Below are 26,496 nucleotides of genomic sequence, written 5' to 3'. Positions count from 1 at the left end.
GTTTTCCTCCTTGCATAGAAGAGATTAATGAACAGCTTTTGTTCGAGTCCAAATTACCTATAATTATTTGCAAACCTGTGGCAAAAAGTGAAACAAATAGAAGGTTCTTTATTATTAAAGATAAAATTATGCATGAAGCAGAATCAATTTGCCACATTTCTTATTTTAAATGCAGCATAAATAGAACTAAACCATTTGTTTCGTGCTATAAAAAAAACGGTCCATCATGAATTAGGGTTTATGTTCATCAAAAGTGTATTATTTATAGGCCAACAATGTTATACATTGTGTAAATTTCTTTCGACCTGATTTACTGTTGTGTTATTCAAGAATCTAGGGGGCTTCTTTAAAAACTGAGATAAAGTGTACAGCTAAGAAATGCCGCTATAGAGGCCAGACCACCAATATTGAGTGACCTTTAACCCAGGAGCCAAGTGCAAACAGATGTAAATTACTTGTCTGGTTTCCTTCAAAGAGTCAGAGAGCTCCTTACATTGAAGCTTCCACCGCTCTATCAGGTCGCAGCCGATCAAAATCTGCGCTATGTCATGACAGCCACTATCACGTGCTTAGGAAAAGGGCCCTGGGGGTTGTAGTCCTGCACAGCCCACTCACAAATAGGAAAAACAAGCATTTACTTTGCAACGGTCTCGGCATTGTTAAAGTTAGGGCTATTGGCATTGCTCATGACAATGCCGTTTCTTTAAATGTTTTAAAAACAAAAACATAAACAAAAATAATGTCAAGAGCAATGCCAATAGCTCTAACTTTAACAATGCCGAGACCGTTGCATTGTAAATGCTTGTTCCCATTTCAAGCGCTGCTCAGAAGGGCCTGGGGTGTTGTGGGGAGAGGCGGTAGAACCGGGGTGGCTACCCCCGCAGAGAGTGGCGGGGTGAGGGACAGTCCACCCCTGCCCCCACTGCAGCCGGGAGTGTTTGTGGCACCGCCGAGCTGTACCTGGGCAAGACTTGTCGTCCCCCTCCGAGGCTGGGAGAGTTGTGACTGGGGTCGCCTCAGAGGAGACCCACAGGAGGGTACAGGCGCTGCGCATAGCACTACGAAGCCCCCAGAGTGGAGTGCAGCGGCAGCAGTGACAGGGGGCAGATGAGCCGTATCAAGAGCAGACACTGGCTGGTACCATAGGTGCCCAGTGACGCGGACGCAGGGGCCCTCTCCCCACCCCGGTGCCCTCCACCCCCGTGCCCTCTCACCTCTGCTCAGCGGGGAGTCCCGGGAGCCTCACCCGCCGCTGTGGGGCCGAGAGCCGGGAAAGAGTCCGTCCTCCCACGACCCAGCCTGGGACAGAGCAACACAACCGGTTTTGGGAGCCGTTGGGGGAGGCGCTGTGAAGAGGAGGAGCCGGTCCAACCCTATCCCCCCATCCCAAAGATTTCACTGAACCCACGGCCCTTAGAAGGGGTATCTATGGGGTCCGAACCGGGCGGCCCTAAAGTCACAGGCTTCCAAATCCCACGGGAGAGGCCCCTCCCCCCGGAGCAGAAACGACCCGGTGCCGTTTGTTACCGGGAGCAGCACCAGACACATGAACGCTCCCTCCCCCGTTATAATGTTTACAGCACACCTTTAACTTTGGAGGCCGCAGACCTGAGCCTACTGCCGCCCCCCATGTATGTGGCAGGGATCTTCTATTAAAGGGACAGCCCTCTGATGGGGTTTATGAACTGCCTTATATGGCATCCGGCTGCCTGAGGCAACTATGGAGGCCCAGAACTGGCGTTGCAAGAGTGTCCAACTAATGCTAACAAAGAATTTGCCCCTCCATGCACTAGTTTTGTAGGAAAAACAACCATTTTTTGTAGCAAACTCCGCTGTAAAGAAGAGACCGTAGCTGTTGTCACGGACTAAATTAGAGTATGGTAATTTTTCTCGCATGTATTAAGGCCCTTGACACAGCTGCTAGCTTCCCTACCTGATCTGCCCATTTTCCACTCAGCTGCCACTGTTGATTTCTGAGGCAGCATGGGCAGGGGGCGTGGGGCACGTGTAAGCCTTCCTTCCGACTCCACTTAGCACAGATCCCCCTCTCCCCGGAGAGCGCCACGGCTCGGGTCACGTGACCGCAGCGCTGACATCATGGCAGAAAGTATGGAGCGCATTTGGACTCGGCAGGGAAATATGCTCCGGAGCAGATGCCGTCACCAAAGGAAGTTTTTCTAAGGGGTCGAAACCCAAAAAAAGGCGTCCGGCGGAGAGGCTCGTTTTTCTGTGTGGCTTTTCTACTGAAAGGAAGATGGGATGAAGGGTACGCTAAGTAAACAAGACAAGCGAGCGTGGCTGGATGGGGTGGAGGAGAGAGGGCAGAGAGCCCAGGCTCTGATTACAGTAGATCGATGTTTGCCTTCGTTGAGCTGCAGAGGAGAAACTGCTCCTCGTCCCAGCAGAGGGTCCTGAGGCCCAGCTGATGCCTACAAGCCGAGGGCACCGGAAGACACCACCGCCTTTCTCCGAGGCAGAGCAGAAATGCCTCGGAGTAACGCAGCGTCCTTTTCGGATTCGGGGGCGTGTTTGTCTTTTCTCTCCTCCAGCCATTGGCTGGAGGAGAGAATGAGACTTTCTGCAAAAAACACGCCCCCGATCCGAAAAGGACGGGGCCTGATCGGAGTGACGGGACCTCTTCTCCAGTGGCTGGCCAGCATTGAAGAGGCCAGCCAATGGAGAACAGGGGAGAAGAGGGGCGGGATCAAGCCCCTTTTCTCCAAGTCATTAAATCTCTCGACTTCCGGTTCTGCCTTCGGCAGACCGGATGGTCCCGAGACCTAACAAGCCTGTAGGCTACAGCCCCCAAGGGGCAACTGTATCTTGTGCATACAGTTACGGGACAACATAGACAGTATCGGAGTCAGTCAGTCAACAATAGCTTTATTCGGTTAATAATTAAAACCATCAAAGCATACAGAAAATTTCATTTGCAAATAGTTACATGTAAAAATAATTAACAAAGGAATTTCAAACAATACACAATGCACAAATATACATAAAAATATGTTTAAACAAATGATTGGCGAATGTGAACATTAAAATGTAAAACAGGCCAAAATTTAAAAGACTATTTCATGATTTCAAAAGAAAAAGGATAAAAAAGGCCTGGTCTCGGACTCTCAAACGTTATAAAAAGAATAGAGCTAAAATATATTAAACTACATTCGATTTCTACTTCTAATTGCCCCTGAAAGATAGCTGGCAACTCCAAAACAGACAAAAGGAGAGCCCAGCATTTGCAGAAATACCAAGGCGGGCCTTACTTGGTCAAAGTGACAGTTCTTAAAAATTGGGCAAATAAATTTCTTACGTAACAGAGTGTAAAATTTGCAGTAAAAAATCATATGCAGCGTATTTTGTTCGGAGGCGTTATCACAGGGACAGGGGCCCAAAGTGCCCTCTTTAAAAAAGCCCTTCGGGTGTGCTAGGAGCCAAGGTAACATGTCATGTTTAAACCTAATCAATAAAAACAGATGAAAAGGGTTATTTATATAAGTCAAGTATGGCTGAATCTCATTGCCCATACTTAACATGACAAATCTCCTAACAGACGGTTTACACACTTCCTCGCCTTCTCTCTGCAACTTTGCCCTGCACATGAACTGAGACTTTAAGTCTTTTATTTTCAATTTGGACAGCTCACATGGTCTCTCAAATAATTCTAAGCAGCCAAGAGTCTCCATCTTAGATTTAATATATCGTAGCCAGGGAATACACATGGCTTTGTCAAGGACCAGACAGTCTTGTATAATGAGCTGGTTTAGGGTTGGTGGATGCTGCGCCCAAACCCTTAACCAACCCATTAATGGGGCAACGGAAATCTGATCCACTAGATACTCAGCCCCCAAATCTTCATGGATATTAAAGATTGAAGTAGAAACAGGCAATGACAAAAGTTTCCGGAAAAAAGGCATTCTCAATTAATTGAATATCCACTGCCGATGCATAGCCCCAGACCTCACTACCATACAGGGCCATAGGCACGCACTTAGCGTTATATATTTTCAAAATCGCGGGCAAGGGCTTGCATCCCAGCCGTTTTGCAAAACCCAACAATGCTCCAGTTGCCCTGGCGAGGATATTCTGTTTCTGTGCGCGTTGCGCGACCCATGATCCTCGGTCATCAAAAGTGACCCCCAAATATGGAAAGGTCTGGACTTTTGTTAGCACCTGCTTATTGCAGAAGAATTTAACCTTTTTTGCAGCTCCATCTCCTATTGTCATAGAATGGGATTTTTTAAAATTTATTACTAAGTCCAAAGAGACCATAAAATCATTAAAACCTTTTAAAAGGGCTTGAAGGCCTCTTACAGTTCTAGCCAATAAGACCGTATCATCCGCATACAACAAAGCGGGAATCAACTTAGTACCTACTCTTGGGATGTCTTTACAAGATGAGGACAAAACTTCCCCCAGGTTATTAATATAGAGTGAGAAAAGCAGGGGGGCAAGAATGCACCCCTGTCTCACCCCACGCTTCACCTGCCAGGCATCAGTTAGATTCCCGTCCTTATTATAACGGACCGCCGCAGTAGTGTCTTCATGTATAAGTGCCAAAAAGGAAATCAGCACAGGGTCAAGACCCATAGTTGCCAGGGATGCCCATAGTTTTTGACGATTAACCAAATCAAAAGCAGTAGATAGGTCCATGAATGCTAAATGTAAGACCCCCTGCTTCGCAATCGTATACTTCCCAATGATGAGATGCAAATTAAAGCATTGACCTACCGTGCTCCTTCCCTTTCTGAAACCATACTGTAGGTCCGAAATAATGGAGTTGTCCTCCAGCCATGATGTTAACCGTGCTAGGACAACTTTACCCATTATTTTCATTGCGGAATCGAGAAGAGAAATAGGCCGATAACATGCCGGATCCTCACTTGCACCTTTTTTAAATATTGGTACTATCACGGCCTTACCCCAAGAACGGGGGACACCCTCCTTTGCTACCGCATTAAAAACTAAGGTTAGAAGTTTCGCCCAGTAATTTGAATCTGCCTTGTACAAATCCGCAGGGACACCATCGGGGCCGGGTGCTTTGCCCTTTGCCATTGATTCAATGGCGTCCTGAACTTCAGCCTCAGTAAAATTAATTTTCGATGACAGATTAGTATCCCCAAAATTTACAGGATTCTGGTCAGGAATCTCAGAATAAAGCCCACTAAAATGAGACACCCATTTATCTGGGGCAATAAGACAATCATTAATAATATTTTCCATTTCATTAAAAAGTGGGCTGTTAATTACTTTCCAAAATTGGGAACTACTTTTTAAGACACTAGCGTCTGACAATTCTTCCCACGCCAATTTTTTCAGGCAAGATTTCCTTGCCTTTAGTGCTTTCTTGAAGGATCTTCTTGCCTCCACAATCCTTCTGATATCTTTAGCGCCGTCTTTTAAGGCCAGTAAGAGAATAGAGTGCGCGCTACTACATGCCTGATCGAACCAGTTTTTATGCTTCTTAGGTCTTGGTTTCCCAACGAGAGTTAGATTATCCATAATCTGGCTGGTTATTCGCTCAAAGGCACCAAGAATATCCCCTGGTTTAGATTCTATCGCTAGGCAGATATTAAAATCCTCCAAATTACTGTGATACAATTTCTCAAGAAAATCACTAGGAGTAATAACCTCCCATCTCAAACGAGTTCCCTGTTTAATGGGGACTATGTTTGAATTAGAGATTGTAGACATATGATTAGGCCTAAAGACATCATTAATATTTAATTCCAAAGATAATGGATTGTGGTCACTAAGGACGTTTGCAATGACACAAAATGGTCCTATCAGTCCCTTCATAGTACAGGAAATTAGTATATGATCAATAATACTGTTGTGACCCTGACCAGTGAATGTAGGCACAGGAGATACTAAATTCTGCATTGGCACAAATAAATTAAAAGCAGATACAATACTGTCTAGAAACATCCCACCTTTTGAAAAATCAAAGTGGGCTTCCTCCTGCGGGCAATAAGCCTGCTCAAAATTTCCAAAACAATTGGATTGTCTTAAATGAATATTAAAATCTCCAAACAGTAACAAATAATAAGGGGTAACATTATTTGCATCGAAATCCTCTAAAAAGGTAAATAAGACCTTTAAATGCTCCAATTCGTCCGTCCTCGTAAATGAATTATAAAAGTTCACAACTAACATTGATGGAAGGTTGACACCTACAACCTTAACCGCCAATATATTGGGTGAACTAGTCTTAACAAGTTCTGTGCTATACAATAGCTTAAGACTAAATAATAACAAGAGACCACCACTGGGTCTCCCCGAGGAAGAAGGCACAGCATATTTAATAAAGGACTGGAACCCATCCAAGTAAAAGGAATCTCTGGCCTCCCACGTCTCTTGTAAAGCAATTATATGGAAGGAAGAGAGAAATGACTTCCAAACTGTATCCTCTCTTTTTGCTCTCAACCCAGCTATATTCCATGACAAGGCAGTAACCCTATTTGCTAATACATTGGCCACACTATTACCCATAACCGAAGGTTGGGGGGAGGAGTCTGTTACCTCCTCCCTAGCAAAAGCCCTTACAGGCGCATAATTAAGCGTGCCAACGGAAGCATTAACCTGGTTATCTTGAGTGAACTTAATTTTTGGCCGATTGATACCATTAACCCGATCAATCATTCGGGTAACGGAACTAACACCCGAACCATAAGAACCGGTATTATCATTGGCAGGCATGGCACTTCCATCGTCTTCCATACACACCCCACTGGCTTCAATATCCAAAGTCTGGCTGTGCGCTACATGAAGTCAGTCATTTGTGTCCAGAGAACTAAGGACCTCATATCTGTTACTCAAGGCCAGTGTTCTAATCACAGGTACAGGTTGGGCGTTGTAACCACTATTCCCGCCCCGTCTCTGTAAGTGAGGTGGATAGAAAAACCCCAATGGGAGGATGTTCACATATTCATCGTGTAATCTAGACGTTCCTGCCTGCCTAAAAATGTTAGCTACCAAATCCGGAGAGCTAAAACTCACGACTACACAATCGCCCTTAAGTGTTTTATTTAACTTCCCCACCCAGGGAACCCTTCTTACCATTTTAAAACACTTAAAAAGGTGGCTCCCCAAAACTGTCTCGGAGTCATGTTTAAAATGAACTGCTGAGTTTGACGCCCTGCTAACTAATCTCTTTTGCCTAATAGGGCCCACCAACACCAGCACCGCTGACAAAGCGGGGGGTTGGCGACACCGCTGGTCAAGAATGGCAGAATGTTGGGGAAACCGTTGATAATTCATTTAATGATGAAGAAGCTATACGTCTTAAGAGTTATTGATATATGCTTGTCAGATTTACTAAGACTACAAAGACAGAGAGAAACTCTTAATCTGGAGCGAGTGTTAATGGCTGAAGACCGTGCAGATAGACAAGCTGCTGACATTGAGGTGCCCAGAATGAATCCGTCATGAGTGTGAAAAGTAAGCCACAGCAAAAGACTGAAGGACACAAGGTGATGTCTAAACGTAAAAAGAAGTTGTTTTAGATGTGGATTTTCATTTCCACATAAAGGTAAATGTCCCGCCATTGGACAGATATGTAAAGTCTGTGGGAAGGAGAACCATTTTGTGTTGGTTTGCAGAGAAAACCAAAAAGCATGTGCATCACGGCGCAAAGACAAAATGGCTGCTGAACATTCCAAAAGCAACATTGGACGTGAACCCAGAAGGCCAAGCAGTGACATCAGTTAAGACAAATCGACAATGAACAAAGTCGACAGTCATCTAAATCATCTTCAAACAGTTCTGCTATATCAGTTATCAAGTGAAAGGGAATTAGGTGGTTGTGCCATGTTGATGTTTAACTCAGCAAAGCGTCTGCATGTTGTACTGGCCTAATTTGAAGAAAAATGTCAGTCAAAGAAAAGTGGACATGTCAAAGCACCAAAGTCATTCAAACATTGTCCAAAGATTACACTGAAAGTAAATAGTTGTTCGATACCTTTCATCATCAACAGTGGTGCTTCGATAAACAGTATGCCTGAGGAGAAATATAAAGCATTGTCTTCATTACTGTAACTTACACCATTAAAAACCAAAGTGTATACATGGGCTGCATCGAGGCCTTTAAAAAGTCAAGGCTCATTTGCAGTGATAATGAAGCACAAGAAAACGAAGGTGCAAGAACCCATCCATGTGCTTCAAGGTACAGCATCAAGTGCCTCTATACTCAGTTTCAGCACAGCTGCTGATATAGGACTGATTTCCGTTATCTACAATATGAATGCTCACCACAAAATAGTAAGTCAATTCCCTTCATTGTGTCATGGCTTAGGAAAGCTGAAGACTATAAAAGTAAAGCTGCATATTAATGAGGATGTCCGGCCTGTTGCTCAGAGACATAGGAAAATTGCTTTTTATTTACAAGACTCTGTTGTGAAGCAAATTGAATAGTTACTTAAGCATGATATTATTGAGAGTTCTGCTGGTCCCAAACCTTGGGTTTCTCCCATAGTGGTAGTGCCGAAAAAGAACAGAGAAGGAGCTGTACGCATATGCATTAACACAGGGCTTTAAGTGGGATGAAAGAACTGGGGGCGTGGCCAATGTAATTAAGGGCGTGGCTTAAAAACACGTAAGCTAAAAATCTGTGCTTATCATAGTGTGCCGCCCGACTGGTATTTTGCTGTTTCTGTCATTGCATCCAGATATATGATAAAACAAGTAACATCATATGTACAAGTCAGGACTATTGGCTTTGTCAATGGTTGTTAATTGCATAAGATAAATAAGCAGCAACTATAGCTTGTATATAATATTGAAAAAGCTTCCACTTAAAGCCATGGTGACACCACGACAATGTTGCTGCTCCTGAGTTTCAAAAACAGAAGGGAAATCCAGAGAAAAAATTACTCTTTAAAGGATTTCCCTTCCCCTACAACGCTCACCTGGCATGATCTCATGCTGTCACTTCTCCACTAGTGATAAGTGAGCAGTGTGAGCATGCGCACATCGATTTACCTGCTGAAACTGCAGTACGTAAAAAAACGGACCACCTGTGCCAGGGCACAAAACAGAGCCCGATAGAGACCCATTTCGAGCACCCCTTTAAAAAACTGCTGGAGCTCAGCACTTGTGAGACCCAGCCCACTTAAAGCCCTGCGTTGAAATGCATGTGGCAAACAGGGCAATTGAATGAAAATGACATTCAGGTCCACACATTGCTGACATGATAACGCAATTCAATCGTACAAAGGTGTTCTCTCAACTCGATTTGAATAAAAGTTAACATCAGTTGAAACTCGAAGAAAATTGCAGGTACAGTACAACCTTTTCTGCACATGTTGGTCTGTTTCGATAAAAAGGACTACGTTTTGGTGTATCATCGGCTGCAGATCGTTTTCAAGACATCATTCGACGTATTATACAGCCTGTCATGAATGCGTTCAACTATATTGATAACATACTGGATTTTGATGCTACACAAAAATAGAACAATAAAGTTCTCAGAGAAGTATGTTGTTTACTTGCTGATGCAGGTTTGACTTTAAATGCAGATAAATGTGAGTTCCACAAGACACAGCTAAAATTATTTTGCCTTATCTTTTCTGATGGGGGTATGACAACCGATCCAGCTAAAGTACAAGCGCTGTCAAATGCTGATCCCCCACAAAATGCTTCTATTGTGTTTACACTTATTTGCATGGCAAGCTACTGTTCCAGATATATACGATATATACGAGACTTTGCCACTGTGAGTGCGCAATTGTTAGAGCTGACGAAAATGAATTTTTCATTTTATTGGTCCCATGAATGCGAGAAAGGTTTTAAGAAAATCAAACAAGCCATTGAGAATGCTACTGAAATGGCATATTTAAATGGAAAACTTCATACAGAGGTTGTTGTCGATGCTAGCTCAGTCGCATTAGGCGCTATCCTTGCATAGCAAAGCAGACACCCGAATGCTCGAAGGCATATTGTGGCATATGCAAGTAGGAGTGTGTTCCAAACAGAATGTGCTTATTCACAATCTGAAAATAAAAGTTTAGCCATGGTATGGGCTTGTGAACATTTCCATGTATTCCTGTACTGAAAATCTTTTATGCTGGTAACTGATCAGCAAGCTTTACTAACTATATTTGGCAATCCAAAGGCCAAGATGCCTCCTCACATTGAACGATGGGAATTAGAAATACAAAAGTACAATTCTAACATTGTTTATCATCTAGGGAAGGATCAGAGCCCAGCTGACTACTTTTCCAGAGTGCCTAAACAAGGTTATGATACTCCATCCAAGAAGGCGGAAGCCTATATCAATTTCATTGTAAAATCAAATACACACCAGCTGCCATTTCCAGATTATCACTGCCACGTGCAATGATAGTGACATGCTAAAGTTGATATAATCACACATCAATCATGGAACTAACACCATCAACCTCTCACAAGTGATGGTGAATATCAAAAATACAAAACTGGCAAAGCTGAACTGTCCATAACTTAGGAAGGAGCTCTACTGCATAGGTTGAGAATTCTGATTCCAGAGAGTCTACGGCAGAAGATGATTGAAGTGGCCCACGAAAGAAATTGTGGAATCGTTCAAACAAAACAAGCTCTTTGAAACCAAGTCTGGTTTCCGTATCTAGATGAGAAGGCTGAAGGCGAATTAAAGGCCTATTATCTATGCAACTGCCTTCCTACAAAAGTTACTCAACACACGTTAAACATGTCAGACCTCCCGAAGCAAGCCTTTGAGAAAGTAGCCATTAACGGTTGAGGTCCATTCGACAGTGGACATCACCTGATGGTGAATGTGGATGAATACTCCTGATTTCCATTAATTGAGGATCTCTCATCTACCACTCAAGACTGAGGCACTGAGAGACTAGATGGTATCTTTGCGACATGCGGTGTTCCAGCCACATTGAAATTTGACAATGGCCTGCCTTTTAACAGTCGAGAGTTAAAATATTTCTTAGGGCATCTGAATATAAAGCATTACAAGAGCACACCTCTGTGGCCAAACTCCAAAGGACTTGTTGAGCCCTTTATAGGTACACTAAAGAAAACTGTATAGCATGCTACTCTTGAGAAACTCAATTTTAAACCTGTGTAAAATTCTACCTTGAGAACTATCGTTAAACACCTTACTCGACCACAGGTCCTGCAATATTGATGTTCGGTAGAGCAATGACAACCAAGACACCTCAGTGGACCAATCACAGAAAGATGAGAACGCAACTCGTGAGAAGGACTTGCTTCATAAACAAAAGAAGAAAGTGTATGCTAACAAAAGACTACATGCGAAGAACATAATCTTTAAGAGAGGAGATCGAGTGCTCGCATTCCAGATGCGGAAAAGTAAACGCAGAGAACACTCTAATATCCCTATCTTCCTATCCTAAAAGAGATCTGTTTTTTTGTTCCCAAAAAATCAAATGAATTAAGACCCTGTATAGCCTTCTGAAGACTGAATGAAATTACCATCAAAGATCGCTATCCCCTTCTTTTCTTTAAGGACATTCTAGAGTCAGTACGAGGATCCTCAGTATTTACTAAACTTGACCTAAAGAGGTCATATCAGCTGTTATGTATGAAAGAAGTGGATGAGTGGAAAACAACCTTCTATACCACAAATGGACATTTTGAATATAGCGTCATGCCCTCTGAGCTATGCAATGCATCATCAATCTTAAAAAAGTTTATGGACAGTTTTTTTTAGCATCCTAAATCAGTTTGTTATCATTTATATGGATGACATCCAAATCTATTCAAAGGCCTTGTCTGATCATCGCTATCATGTACTTGAGGTTGTATTCAGACTTCGGAAGAATCATCTAACATGTAACCAGAAAAATGGGTCTTTGAAGCTCAGGAATTCTGAGAAATTCTGAAGAAATTGCTATGGACGCTAAAAAGATAACAGCAGTACTAGATTGGCCATCTCCTATTACTATAAAAGACACCCAATGTTTTTTAGGGTTTGCAAACCTTTACCAGCAAATCATCAGAAACCTTTCCACGTATTCCTCTGAAATATCCAGAATCCTGAAGAATGATCAATTGGTGAATGGGTTTTGCTGAAATTCTCGTGCTGATAAAAGTGTTTGAATCTTTAAAGTCCGCTTTTATTAGTGCCCCAGTTCTGGAACATCCAGACTCTAGTAAGCCATTTCTGGTAGAGGCTGACATGTCCCAAAACAACTTGGAGGCAGTTTTTGTGCAACACCAAGGAGACCATTTATCAGAACACCCAATCTTCTATTATTCTTGTTCCCCGACTCCAGCAGAACGGAACAACTCAGTTCTAGAGTGAACTTCTGGCCATGAAGGAGCTTTGCTCCTAATGGAGACATCTATTGCTTGGGGCAAGATTCCTCTTCGAGATCAGAACTAATCATAGGAACCTACAAGCTCTTAAGACTATTCAATGCAGGAAAAAGTTGCGGGGTCTGATGGTCATATTTATTTTTCTAGTTTGATTTTAGCATTACATACATCCCTGGTGCTTAAGCCAAGGTTGCAGATTCTCTTTCCCATTGATACCCAGTTGAAAGAAAGACAAATTCACAGAAGATTCTTCTCCCAGAGCGTGTAATCTCTGTTTTACCCTCTTTTCTAGACATGGTACCGTCCAACAATCTGTCATTCAAGAAGAAATTAAGTGACCTTCTTTGAGTAAGAAGGAAACATTTGATTTTCATGTGCTAATTTACAAAGAATGGTTCTCCAGCTTTGCAATGACACAAAAACAGCGGGAAATAGGTGAATCAAAAATACTTTGGCACTAACATCTTAATCATTTTGGTGGTCTTCAATGAATTATGATGCGAAGTCATGTGTTATGAGCTGCCTTATTTGTGCTGAAGCCAAAGCTTTCATCAAAGACCTGTAGGTTTACTTCAACCTTTAGAGATTGTTTAAAGACTTTGGCATACAATTGGTTTTGATTTAATTGTGGATTTGACTCCTTCTGAAGGAAAGAACACTATTATGGTTTCAGTAGACTCCTTTTCTAAGACGGACCATTTTTCTGCTCTAAACAAATTATCCATAGCCAAGGAAACTACTAAGCTTTTCATTTAAGACATTTATCATCTTCATGGATGCCTGGGAAAGATTGTCTTGGACAGGGGCCCACAGTTTATTTAACATTGTTGAAAGACTTTTTGCTTTTCCTTGGGTATAACCAGCGCCTTATCCTCAGGTTTTCACCCTCAAACCAATGGATTCACGAAAAGGACCAACCAAGCCCTTGAACAATTTCTCAGATGTTTGAAGTGCCACAGTAGATAATTGGGTGGCTTTACTTCCTTTTGCTGAGTTTGCCTTTAGTAATAATCTCCATAGTGCTAAAAAGATGTAACCAGTTTTCTTTGTTTACGTGGTTTTCATCTCATCATTTGTACTACTGTTATTCCCTTTCAGTTAGCTGTGCCTGCTGTTTCAGAAATAGTTCCCCGCCAAGCAGTTCCCGTCAAAGCAGAAACAAGAAAACAGGTGGCTGACAATTTACGGTCTGCTTGAGAAAGATTGAAGGCACAGGCAGATAAGCATTGATATACACCACCTGATTATCAAACTGGTGATACGGTTTGGTTATCCTCCTCATTTTTGCCACTTAAATATAGTAAGTTCAAAGTTGGCGTTCGTTTTTTGGCTCCATTTTCCATTGTTCAGAAGATTAATCCTGTTTCTGTGCATTTAAACTTGCCTGTGGCTTGGAGGATCCATCCTATCCTGCATGTGTCAAAACTGAAACCTTTGGTGTTTGATTGTTTCTCTAGAACTCCCTCTCCTCCTCCACCTGTCATTGTTGATAGTCATCCAGAATTTGAGGCTTCTGCTATTTTTGATTCCTGTTTTTTCCATGGCAGGTTGCACTACCTAGTTCGATGGAAGGGGTATCTTGTTTCTGAGCAATCCAGGGAGCTAGCTACAGCATTCTGGGCCCTCTCATTGGTCCACAGGAGTAGAGAAACCATCCAAATGGTCTCAGAATCGGAAAAAAACTCCTGCAGTTACCTGTACATTTCTCTATGTCCTGGGATGAAACAATACCCTCTCAATCTCTCTGGTGCTAATAATGGGTCGATAGGCCCCTGGGAGCATCCTACCAAGTCCGGGGCTCTGGGGAGCGGGTATATTGTTGGAAGTTCTGCTTCTCATCCATGCCAAGCTCCTCCTTGGTAGCATGGCGTGCGGGACAGAGAGCGCATGGCTAGCCTTACTTGTCAAGGGGGTGGCGGTCCTTCCTAGCGGCATTGTTGCCTCATGTGGGCAACTGCGTTTGGGCACTGTAGGCAACTGCGTTTGGGCACTGTAGGCGACATGCTGGTTTTGTTGGTTCCCTGTGGCATCCTGAGTTGACGGGTGCCATCTTGGAAGCACAATATAGTGCCCAATCCAAGATAGCGGCTAGGAAATGCTGCTTTAACTTGATTGAAACTTAAGATGTGGCTCTTCTCTTTCCTTCTTGGTCACATATTAATATTTAAGGGAGGGGGTAATCAAGTGTAGTTGTGTCATAATGTGCCACTGTTCATGTGCACGCTCCTAGTTAGTGTCCTTCGTAACTGATTTTTTTTCCCCTGTTGTCCTGTGCAACAATTTTTCGCTCCTCTCTGCCAAGTCCCAGCCTTTCTTATTTCATATAGACGTTTTTGGTGCCAATTCGCTGATCCTCCAACAGAAGTGGTCTCTTTCCAAGGGCAGCCACTGACGGGAGCGCCTTCTTTCAGTTAAAAACATCAGATAAAGTTTCTCATGAATAAAGGTATCATAGATCACTAACGGGTTTCTGATTGTTCAATTTGCTTTCAGCAACTTGGCAATAAATATTGGGGTATGTGCTGGCTTGAGTCCTATGTTGGGGTTCGAGTAGGAGTCCTTGATTTTCTAATTTAAGGACATGTTTGTTAAGATCTCTATCCTGTCACTATACAAATGTCATAAATCAGTATTTGAAAGGGCCTTGTGCATGTTATCTAGGACTAGAACTTCCCCCTTGTGAAAGGCACATGGAGGAGGATATGTACATGAGCCCTGGAGTCGAGGTGATATTGCTACATTTACAAATAAGTTCCCAAAATTGAGAGACAATTCTGATTAGTGGTACACACAGGTTGAGAGGTTTGTGAAGATTTCAAAGGTATTGTGGGAAGATTTTGAATACCTTTTTCGACATTATGGTCCCTAGTGACTTGTGGGCTGAATGTAAAGCTCGAATACAGCTACCTGAGGGTAGCTTCGATAAATGCTCGGTCTCCTAAGATCATGTAGAAGCACGATCAAGTGTAAATTTCCTCAAGGGTAAGGTCACACAGAAAGAGACTGATTGGTTGAAGACAACGCTAACTACCCAGGAAGCTAAAGTGCATGGCTATAATGAATGTCGTATACAGGTATTCAGACACCACAGCAGTGTTGAAAACCCCGAAAGAGGTGATTTGAGTACCTTTGTGTCCCAGTTTGTTCTTTGGTTGCATCTGGAGATTAGTCTGCACATCAAGCAGAATATGATTTGTTGGCAGGGTAAACCTTTAGAAGAGATTTGTTGGTATGTACAAAGTATTGTAGTGATGAATTGATAATAAAGCAGAAGAGGCTTGTTGTGAAATTCATGTTAGCTCAGACAAAACATGTGCAAAAGGTATTTCAGAATGGTTCTTTCATGGAAAATGGTGTTTGTTGTAGAATACAGGAAATTGGCTTTCAAGGCTTAGGACAGGTGGTGTAAAATGAGAATGGTATTTCAATAGGTTGAGGTCATGGTGTACCAATTGCTCCTTACACTATAATACATATGGTGATGCTGAAACAATCAAATGCGAGTCAATATTGCAATAAGTTAGGACATTGGATGAGAGAGTGCAGGCTGAACTTTAACAAAATGTCTGGTGATGGTCAAATTCAAAATGCTAATCCTTTGCAAGTACAAAACATACAGATGCCAAGACCCCAGAACCCTAACATGTCTCAAGCCCGAGTGATGCAGGTGTGATGGCTCAACAACCTATGGGAAACCAGAGGTTCAATGTAAATCAGAGCCCATATTTATAAAGCCTTTGCTTTGTCCTTGCATCTTGCAAGGCGATGCAAGGACAACGCAAAGGCTTTAGTATATTTACAAAGCCATGCAAGGCCTGAGTTTCGTGGCCTTTCGCGGTTACATTTCTACTTCAGAGGCGTCCCATGGGTGGAGCATGGGCGTTCCTATGCTCCACCCAAGGACTTTGACAAAGAGATTTACAAAGACTTGTAATCCTGGGAATGGGTGAAAATGCTACACCTTAACAAGTGAGGTGTAACAAGGAGAAATATCTTTGTTTCTCCTTGTAACTTCCTCTCTCTATGTGTGCTGCAGTACTTCATTCTGCAGTACACATAAAAGAGAGGTATGCCTCTAAGGATAGCTTTTGGTGCAGGAAGGTGTCCCTTGCTGCACGAAAACAATTCTATCTATAAGGCAGCCACCCAACTTTTCTCTAGCAGCAAAGCCTCTACAGGGGCAAACACACAAGGATGTATCTGATCTGCTACCATGGGACAACAAAAGCATAAGTGCCTTTCTTGAGCTGAGGGAAAGTTTGTGCCACATCCTGGCTCTAGGAAGCCCAGATTACAATAAAATGTTTGTCTTGTATTGCAGTGAGAGGGGAAGGTGCCCTCTCTCTCAGTGCTTACACAAACATGGTGATTGCCGTTGCGTAAGGGCTGTGGTGGTGGTGGTAGATGTCAGCATCCAGGACAGTCAGGGCATAAAAATGGGTTATCCTGTTATAGTGATGGTCTTCCACTCTGTGAAGGTGCTCCTCACTCGTACGAAGATGTATTATAAGTAACCGTCGTCTCACAAGATATGATCAGGTTATCCTGGCGGCAGATAACATGACATTGAACAGGGGTACTGGTTTAAACCCAGCTACATTGTTGCCATTGCCAGAAACTGAAGTGGATGGGGGGGGGGGGAGGTGAGGACGGAGGCGTGATGCAGTGTGTAGCCTTGCAAGTTAAACAGTATCTGCACTGTACTTATCTACCTGAAGCATCTGGAATCATGAAGCAGATAAATGGGGCAATGAAATCTCGCCTAGCCAAAGTGCGTGTGTCTAACTTCTCTGAAGTGGGCAGCTGCCTTGCCTTCGGTCTTGAAGAGCCCCTGGAGCACAGGATTGTTATTGCACCAGGTCCTCATTGGAAGTGCAATGGGGCTGCCTACTATGCCTGCTAAAGCACTTGTGAATATTTCAGATGATATGGTTCTTGAGTACTGGAAGGGACTGGCTGATGTGGTGGTTCTCAGGAGAACTTACAGGCTAGACCCTGATTGTAGCGAGCACTGTTCCTATTGAACTGTCGTTCTGTAATAGTAAACTTCACATTTTTCACTTAGTATAAACACATACTAAATTAATATTTTCATTTTTTCAAGAACTTATTATTGAACAATAAATCATAAAGCGTAATACAGTTCTTACATTCATCAGCGTACAATTACGCCACCATCTGACAACAACATCGGTTGGTTTAACAGAACAAATTCTTACTTTTGAAAAAAGTTAATGTTATACAATACAATTTTCCAATACAATATATCCTTGCGCTACAATTCCCATATTGGTCGGTGCATAGCTGTCACGTGGCCCATAGATGTCACAAAGCCCGAAGCCCAATGCATTTCGGGACTCACAGGTCCCTTCCTCAGGGGCAGTATTCTGTAAACAAAGGAATGTTCATCGTATATGTTGCATATAATACACTTTGCTAAGAAAAACAGGTTGAAGTATACGGAGAGTCCCATGTCCAGAAGAACGAAGAAGAAAAAGAGAAAAAGAGAGAGAGGAAAGAGGAATCCACTATAGTCTGTATGAATAAATTAGCGTGTAAATCATCTATCCATGCTGTGTCACCTTTTGAAGACAATGATGTGCCAACACGATAGACAAATATGATATACCCGCGGTGATGTTAATCAGAAAACTGAATGTAGTCAAATGGAAGCGGTGAGCTAACAGTAGGTGAGATTAGTGGTGTATCACAGGATTAATGTGTTCTATTCATACCTGGGAGGTGTCAGTGTGGACTGCACCTTGAAGCTATACCAAGTGATCTCAGGTAATAGAAACCTACAATGTAGATAATTAATGTAAATAGACATTCACCTAACGACGTAAAAACGCCAGCCTGCATAAACTATCGCAAACAAGGTTCCCAAACTTTTGACTCCTGAGGATCCCCATTGAGTCACCACTGGAAGCCGGGGACCCCCAAGCAATTTGTATGATTTAAATTTCAAACATTAAAACAGTAATTCTAAAACAATGAACACACGTGTGCACACAAAACAAATACTCAAATTACTAGGGATTTTAGTGTTTTATATTGAAAGAATTTGCAAAAAATGGGAAGGTTAGTGCTGCATCTCCGTGACTAACTTTTAAATGGTTTGTTTTATTTCGTAGTACAAGGCTCTTGCCACGGCCAAACTGGAAACCCAAATCAGCCCTGGCAAATGTTTTCAGACCAGTCCCCATACAGTGCACACCATCTGACCACTACAAAGGGGGCTTTGGGAGGCTCTCCTCCCAAGAAAAGTTAGAAAACAATGGTGCATTCTACAACAAATTTATCAGCTTTTAAAGAATAGTAAATGATGGCCTTACTATGCACCAGTATACGACAATCTTTGTTGTGGTTCTTCAATGATTCCCTTATTATCACCCTTCAACAGTGCCTCTCATCTCTCCATAGCCCCTCTGTCACATGTATTTCATTTGTTTTATAGCATCTATCATACCATTGTAGGATGTCAGAGCACTTTACATCACACACATATAGTGGCAGATTTACAAGCCCCTTGTGCCACGGGTGTGTCACAAAAAGTGATGCACCGGTGGCGTATTTTAGTGCCCCATATTTTCAAGGACAGGAAAAGCCACCCTGCGTGACTTTTCCTGGTCTTGAAAATATGGCCCATTTGCACACAGCACTTTGCGTGAAAGGCGCGTGAAAGGCGCAACACCCATGAAACCAGACACATTTCCAGATTTACTAGAAATCGTAAATCTGGAAATGTGTCTGAATGCTACGCCTTCCCAGCGGAGGCATAGCGAGGCGCAACAAGGAGAAATGTATTTATTTCTCCTCGTTTTTTTCCTCTTTCTATGCGTGTTGCATTCTGCAGCACGCATAGAAAGAGGAAATCACCTCTGGTGATTGTTTTTTGTACAGGAAGGTGTCCCTTTCCTGCACATAAACAATCAGTTAAACAATGACGTTTTGCAAGTTCTATGTGTGCTAATGCAGCACACTTAAAGGTGAAAAACGCAATTTCTGATTGTTTAGGGTTCCCTTCCTGCACATAAACAATCTCCCCACGACGCAGGCATCCTTGCACCATGGTGCAAGGGTGCCTGTGCAGGCGCATGGCAGCAGCTTGTGCCCCAGCGTAGGGGGAAGCACAGAGATGCGACATATTGTTGTAAATATGTCGCATCCCTGTGCTTTGAAAGTGGCTCAGTGCGGTGCAGCCAAATGGCTTGCGGCACACACTGAGTCACTTTCCTTGTAAATCTGCCCCATAGAGACAATGATTCATACGTGTAAATCAGTGTATAGAAAATGTTACATAAGGCAAATGCGACTACAAGGTGTAGGATTCACATGTCATTCATACTGCTAGGCATTTTTAAGGAGTGCTTGGTCAGGAGAAGCACAAACTCAGGATTCAGAACATAGCACAGTGGTTAGCATTGACTTTAACAATAAAAATGTATTTCCACCCAAATAAACCTTTTTAGCAGCATCAGGATAATGAAAGACTTAGAAAAAACATATGTTTCTAACTTGTATCATGCAGTTTGCAAGCAGCTCTGTGATGACAGTTAATAGGTCACTGTGCTAGATTACAATTTTCACTTATGAACTGCACAGTAACAAAATATTCTCTGACAAAAGCAATAACCAACTAACCTATGCACATGAAACACTTTTTTTAAATGCATGGTACACGTTCTTTGCAGTAGGCATATTAAACCTCTGTGCTACATTAGATAAGTCAAAGCTTCCACTGAACAAAACGCTCATCTCTCTCCAGCAGGTACATTAATCACTGAGGTTATCTTGACACTTTTATTGTTGCTGGAAAACTGCTAATTCTACAAGGAACTTTGTTGTGCTTTTAAAATTGCTGCCTGAGGACCCCCTGGGAATGTGTCACGGACCCCTGGGGGTCCGCGGACCACAGTTTGGGAAACCCTGTATTGTATCTTTGTGGTTGCTTTCGTTCCCCTCCCTCCCAGAATCCTCTTTTAATTTCCTCGTCTTTTCCTTTTGAATCCAGTTATCCCTAATCTTATCCAAGTTACTCCCTCTTTTTATACTGAGGGCACCTTGTGGTGGGTGACCCCCTGTGTCAGAGAAGGGCCCACTGTGAAAATCAAAGGCAGGTCAGCATGACTGAATTTCTGAGTTCTGTTTTGTGGTAGTGACCCTGAATGCTAGGAAGGGTCTGCTGGAGACACTGAGGCCAAAGTATCGGACCATCGCCCAGGACCGAGAAACTGCGGCTCTGACCAAGGCGGGTCCGGCCTGCACTGCGAACTGCACCAAAGGAAGCCCGCGGATCCAAGGACATCATCGGAGCCCCGTCGGAGCAAGAAGATTAACCCACCCCCCCGGGTGAAGGGAAGTGTGACTTAGCATGTAATCACTAGAGCGCTAACCCCAATCGCTAGAATCAGCCAGTAGCATGGCTCAGAGGAGAGGGCCTGTGGCTACTAGTGACTACGTGCAGCCCGACTTTGCCGATCCGGACCAGGACTTTTCTGCGCCACTGAAGGTTTCCATAAGCCATGAACTGGGCCTTTGGGGGCCCTGGGAACATACTGCCATATGTACTGCGAGCCCGTACACTCTTGTTAATAAACTTCCAAAAGGAGCCAGAGGGGAGAACTCTTGAGTACGGCCAAATAGTTTACATTTCCTGAATGTGATCATCAGTCAATGGGGAAGAACATCGAACCAGTTGCACTAAAGTTAGTAGGAAAGAGAGTGGCACGACAACAACTAGAACCCCGGGATTGTGTTATTTCTTTTGAATATTATTTACCTTTGCATGTGTAGAATTAGAATTAAAATACTTATTTTTATATGAAAACAACTATTTGACTGGACATTGATTTATTGTGTGCACTGCTTGCACATTAAGTTATGAACCATGTTTACTGATCTGTATCTGTGCTTCCCCCTGAAGGAACCTTGAATTCTTGTCTGACCCTATCTAACTGAGAGTCAGGGGCAAAAGGGGTACTTGGCCCAGTTGAGTAGGGCCCATAGTAGGTTGGGGCCTGAGACATCAGAAGTTAAAGGTTTCAGCCATCACGGGTGGGTCCAGTAACTCCTGCTTGCCACGTGTCCCACTAAAAAGGGTTCTGACAGCTTTAATTTTTTTATAATGTTATTTACCTACCAGGTTCCAGAAGATAGTCTGGGAATTTTACCAGGCAGGCGTTCTCAGTTACCAGAAGATTTAGACTCCATCGTTGACTTGCTGATTGTTCTGACTCCCAGTTTGTTTAAGCAGCTCGAGGTCAAAACAACACACAAGAAGCCACAGTTACATAGTAAGTGTGCCCTGGGCCCTAATGCAAACTAAGAGAACATCCCTTCCAATAATGCAAATTAGGAAAACACACTCTTCTTTTTGAAGAGTGAAAACAGACTAGGTTATATTGGGGCCCCAGTGCTAAAGGACCTGCTGCACTATTGATACCTATGCCCTGACAAGCTATGTGAGGTGTCCACTTGGCATCTGGAGGTAGTATCATGCACAAGAGGAAAACCACCAAAGACCCCTTCCCTGCATGGTCTTGCAATTAATTGGTTGGCTCAGGCATGGGTGGGACCACCCAGGTTGATAAGTTATATTATGTGTATTTGTTTAACACAAGACTCTCCCATGAAGGTATCCTGGCATCCGGGATGCTAAGTGATCCCTTGAGCCTCAGATCTATATCCACACCTGTTCCCAAGTACTGTCCTAGTCTCAAGTCACAGCCAGAAGAGAAGACGGCTTGAACGCTGTGCTCCAAATAAACACCAATCGTTTGACGATGATTTCCTTTACATATCGATGGTGATAGCATTTACTTTCATCTTTATGGCACACTGATCTTCTAATTGTGGTTGCACTTTAAATTCATTCCACATCCATCATTTATAATGTGTTCATCATTACCACTTGCTGGTATACTACTGACATTGGTGGTGATATACAATGATACCACACATCATTGTATTATAAGCCTACATAAAGGATTACCTCGATCTTTGGGTGCTTCCAAAACATTGTTTTCGTCCTGATGATGACCTGTATATAAGTAATGTATTGGGGTTGAAACATATTACACTTTTGGCTAAATGGTAACATCCTTCAGTGTATTTTGACCTTTGACTTTCCCAGAAATCAATTCCGGTCCCGCCCGCTAATCTGCGTTTCAGGGGGCCGGGAACAATGTGAAGTCTCATTTTCTCCACCATATGCTCATCGTCCATCAATGCCCTGAGAGGTGTGTGATGTAGTCTACATCTAGTTGTCGCATACCCTACATAAAACAAACAACTCCATCCCCTCTCCCTCCCCCTTACCGATAGGCGTGCCATGGCAGAGGTTGGTGCCCCCTTATAGGGTGCCAAATTCTAATGACTTGGGTCGGTGAGCGGGTTTGGCTCGTGTACTCTGTCCCCACCCACGCCTCTCCACTGATGCTTGCTGAGGGGTTATTAGTAACTTATTACTGTCCTGCATACTCTTCCTGTCACACTTTTTTGTTTTTTGTTTTATATAGCGCAAACTAGGCCAGGGACATCGGGTAACAGTGCGCTTTACATAACTGCAGTATATATTGTAGTTTTTGTATCTTTGTGTACTATGTGGTTGTCTTTTTGGGTTTAAATCCTTGTCCGTAACCTGGATGTCCTTGTTTATATAACACAAGTATGTATGGTTGGGTATGTGTGAATATTTAATACATAGGTCCACGAGAATTTTTTCTTTCATATTTACCAGTGGTACCCTGTCTCTTGGTCAGTGGGGTCACTCCCTGTTCTATTGTTATTTTAGTACAACCATTTGGTTGGGGAGTATTAATCTTCCTGTGAAGATTAACCATGTATAAATCTCTATTAGTACAGAAAGGCTTTTCTTGATGAATAATATGGATTTGTTAAAAACATTCGGATTCAGTGAGGAACAATTCAATAAAATAATAAACACTTAAAACGGGAATAGGGTCACGGTTTTCTCCAGTAATAATGATAAATGGGGAAAAATATACAATCTAAGAAAGAAATTAATTAGAACTGAAATGCACGCCAAGTTTCTTATTGATTATGTGAAAGCCGGTGTTATTCCAATCGGGTTACAAATTAAAAATTAACCCGGGTTATTTATTGAACACAGAAAATTCTTAGAAACCTGGTCTTATATTGCTAATAGATGTAGTAGAGATTGGTTACTCCTCATCATTGAAACAGCTCAAGAAGTAATCATCCTAGAGAAACAAGAAATAGAGCAATTGCTGACAGAACTTCAAAATAATTCTGCCTTGGATGAAGCAAAGAAAAAATTATAAGATTTAGACACTGAAATCAATGGCTATATAGATTATCTGATAAATAAAAAGACTAAAAAGTTAAGGAAAGATATAGAGAAATATAGTGTACAGACCAATTATCCATATCTAGAAAAGGATTACTATCAACAAAAAAGAGAACAATATTGGGATAAACCATACCAACAGAGACCCATATATCAAAGAGGCAGTAGAAATTGTGTTACATTCTCTGAATCATCAGGAACAGGATCTGATGAAGATATCAATGATAGGGGCCATTTCCCTAATGGAGAATATGGAGAGGGTACATCAATGCAAAACAAGTCTTCCTCTTATGCTGGTCCTTCTTCCTCTTTTTTAGATCAGCGCCAAAGGAGAGGCCAGAGAACCAATCGGGGGTTTGGGAGAGGGCAATATGCCAGGCATCAACCTCAGGAGGAATTTCTCGAGGCAAGGAATTGAAGATATTGGAGGTAACCACCAATAAATTTCCTATAATAAACCTATCCAAACGACTTTTAACCCAAATTGAATTAGAAGTATTAGCTAAAAGTTTCACCTTTGCACCCACCACACATGCAAACAAATTTCTTCTTGAGAAAGACCTTAAGTCTTTCTTTCGCAAAATCAGACTTGCTAGATTTTTTGAGAATAGGGAATACAGGGAAGAGATAAATATTTCAGGACTTAAACCTAAATCGACCTTTACCCCACACATTGGCCAAGTAGACAGCAAAGTGGGAATCTTTGAACAAGTTGTAGAGACAAAAATATACAATATTCTGGAACATCAGACGCCTATTATATACAACATTAACACACAACAAAGAAATGTTATCTGTGAACTTAAAAATGATTTTAATATAACAATCAAACCCGCTGATAAAGGAGTTGGGGTTGTTGTATTTGACACCCTGGACTATGAGAGAAGGGTGATGGAACTTCTCATGGTGGAAGACCACTATCAAAAGGTCTCTATGAATGATTGGCATTCACTAAATAGAGAGATTAAAATGCTTCTCTCTGCAGCTAAACAAAATGGGTGGATATCAAATAAAGAATTTATGTTTCTGAATAATGATAAAGCAATCATCCCTGCGATATATGGATTGCCAAAAATCCATAAGGATGTCAGAAACCCACCTCTTAGGCCAATTGTGAGTTGTATTAACTCCCCACTTGAACCACTAAGCAAATATGTGGATAGTTTTTTAAAACCACTGGTTTTAAAACAAAAATCTTACATTAAGTATTCAACCCACATGATAGCTACCATTGAAGGATGCGAGTTTAATAGCAATACCCAACTCTTAGTTACATTAGATATAGAGGCACTATATACCAACATACCCCAGGATGCCACGCTTAGAGTCATCAGTGGCATCCTGGGTCCTGCAGAATGTAGGGGTGCTCACGCCGATTTCATTCTGGCATGTTCTAAGTTGGTACTGAAACATAATTTATTTCTTTTAAAAAAATTATTTATATCTGCAATGTAAGGGGACCAGCATGGGGGCTGTCTGTGCCTCAAGTCTGGCATGCCTCTACGTTGGACAATTTGAGGAGACCCATGTCTTCAATGAATCTGCCCCATTTTACGAGAATGTGGTGAGATGGAGCAGATTCATTGATGACATTTTTTTCATCTGGGAAGGCACTATTGACCTTTTGAAGGAATTCTTGGAATGGTTGAATTTGGGAGACATTAATCTGAAGTTTACATCAGAATATAGCAACCAAAGTGTTAATTTTCTAGATTTCAAAATTAAAGAGATTAATGGGAAGCTTGAGGTTTAACTATTTTCTAAACCAACAGATAAAAACACCCTTTTACATTATTCAAGCTTCCACCCCAAGGCACAAAGAGACAACATCCCATTTGGGCAATTCCTTCGATTGAGGAGGAATTGCTCCTCTATAAATGATTTTTATAAACATTCTGAGTTCCTAGAGGTTAAGCTGAAGGAGAGAGGTTATCCTAGGAAACTCATCTCCCACTCCTTCAACCGTGCCCGATTTTATCGGGAAAGTATGTTGACAGTTGGAGGTACCAATAGATCAAGACAGGAGGAGAAACAAAAATTAGATTTTGTTAGTCAATACTCCTGTCTAAGTAATAAAATCAAAAATATAATAAATTCAAACTGGATCATCTTGAATGACACTGAATCCATTAAACTGGAGAGGCCTTTATTTGCGTTTAAACGCAACAACAACTTAAGGAGTGAACTTGTACATACATATAGAGAGGGGCCCAAAGTAAATCAACGGACCTTGTTAGGCACTCAAGCCATAGGTAACTATAAGTGCAGCCATTGCAATATGTGTGGACAGTGCATAGAGGGGAAGGAAGTTGTTTATAATAAACATACTCTGACCTCAAAAACATTAAATAACTGCAGGAGCAAAAATCTGGTATATTTACTTTTGTGCCCGTGCAACTTAGGATACGTTGGTGAAACGTTTAGGGAGCTCCGCATTCGATTAGGGGAGCACAAATCTGCCATTAAAAACCATAAAGAAAATGCCCCCCATGTTAGACATTTTTTAAAGGAGGGCCACACTCTAACGGATTTCAAGTGGTTCATCATTGAAAAAATAGAAGGCAACAAAAGATCAGGGGACCTTACATTGAAACGTAAGAATCGTGAACAATGGTATATTTCAATATTGAACACTATCCGTACAGGTTTAAACACAAAGGAGGACTGGATGCGGTTAATTGAATAAAGAACAGTAAGTCATACTCCTAGGATTTTCTTAACTATACTACTGATGAACTGGGGTATGCCTTATGTCTGTTGATATCGGGGGTGTACCGGTAGCCTCCTTTCTCATCAGCGTTGGACATTCCCGGGCCCCATCAGGTGATCCTTTGTGCTGCAACAATGGGGCAATACCCCTTCTCTCCTTTTTTTAT

At 42.3% G+C, this 26,496-nt stretch overlaps 1 protein-coding gene across 17 annotated transcripts in view; it reads left to right on the top strand.

Annotated features, from left to right (window-relative positions):
- LOC146860031 (uncharacterized) overlaps positions 1–26,496 on the top strand; it is a 171,895-nt gene that overhangs the window by 93,340 nt on the left and 52,059 nt on the right. For 8 of the 17 annotated variants that reach the window (XR_014978767.1, XR_014978765.1, XR_014978769.1 and 5 more), the window contains one exon: positions 23,938–24,049. The exons of the other annotated variants lie outside the window; for them this stretch is intronic. Coding sequence is in view for 4 of the 8 variants with exons in the window: in XM_085643793.1 (XP_085499919.1) it covers positions 23,938–24,049 (112 nt within the window). In the remaining 4 variants the exon portion in view is untranslated. The remainder of the gene's footprint in view (positions 1–23,937; positions 24,050–26,496) is intronic. 17 annotated transcript variants of the gene reach the window in all.

The sequence above is a fragment of the Triturus cristatus genome, chromosome 3_1, assembly GCF_964204655.1.
Source record: "Triturus cristatus chromosome 3_1, aTriCri1.1, whole genome shotgun sequence".
Taxonomy (NCBI): domain Eukaryota; kingdom Metazoa; phylum Chordata; class Amphibia; order Caudata; family Salamandridae; genus Triturus; species Triturus cristatus.
Note: the sequence above shows the minus strand (reverse complement) of the source record. Positions and strands in the feature narration are given on the sequence as shown.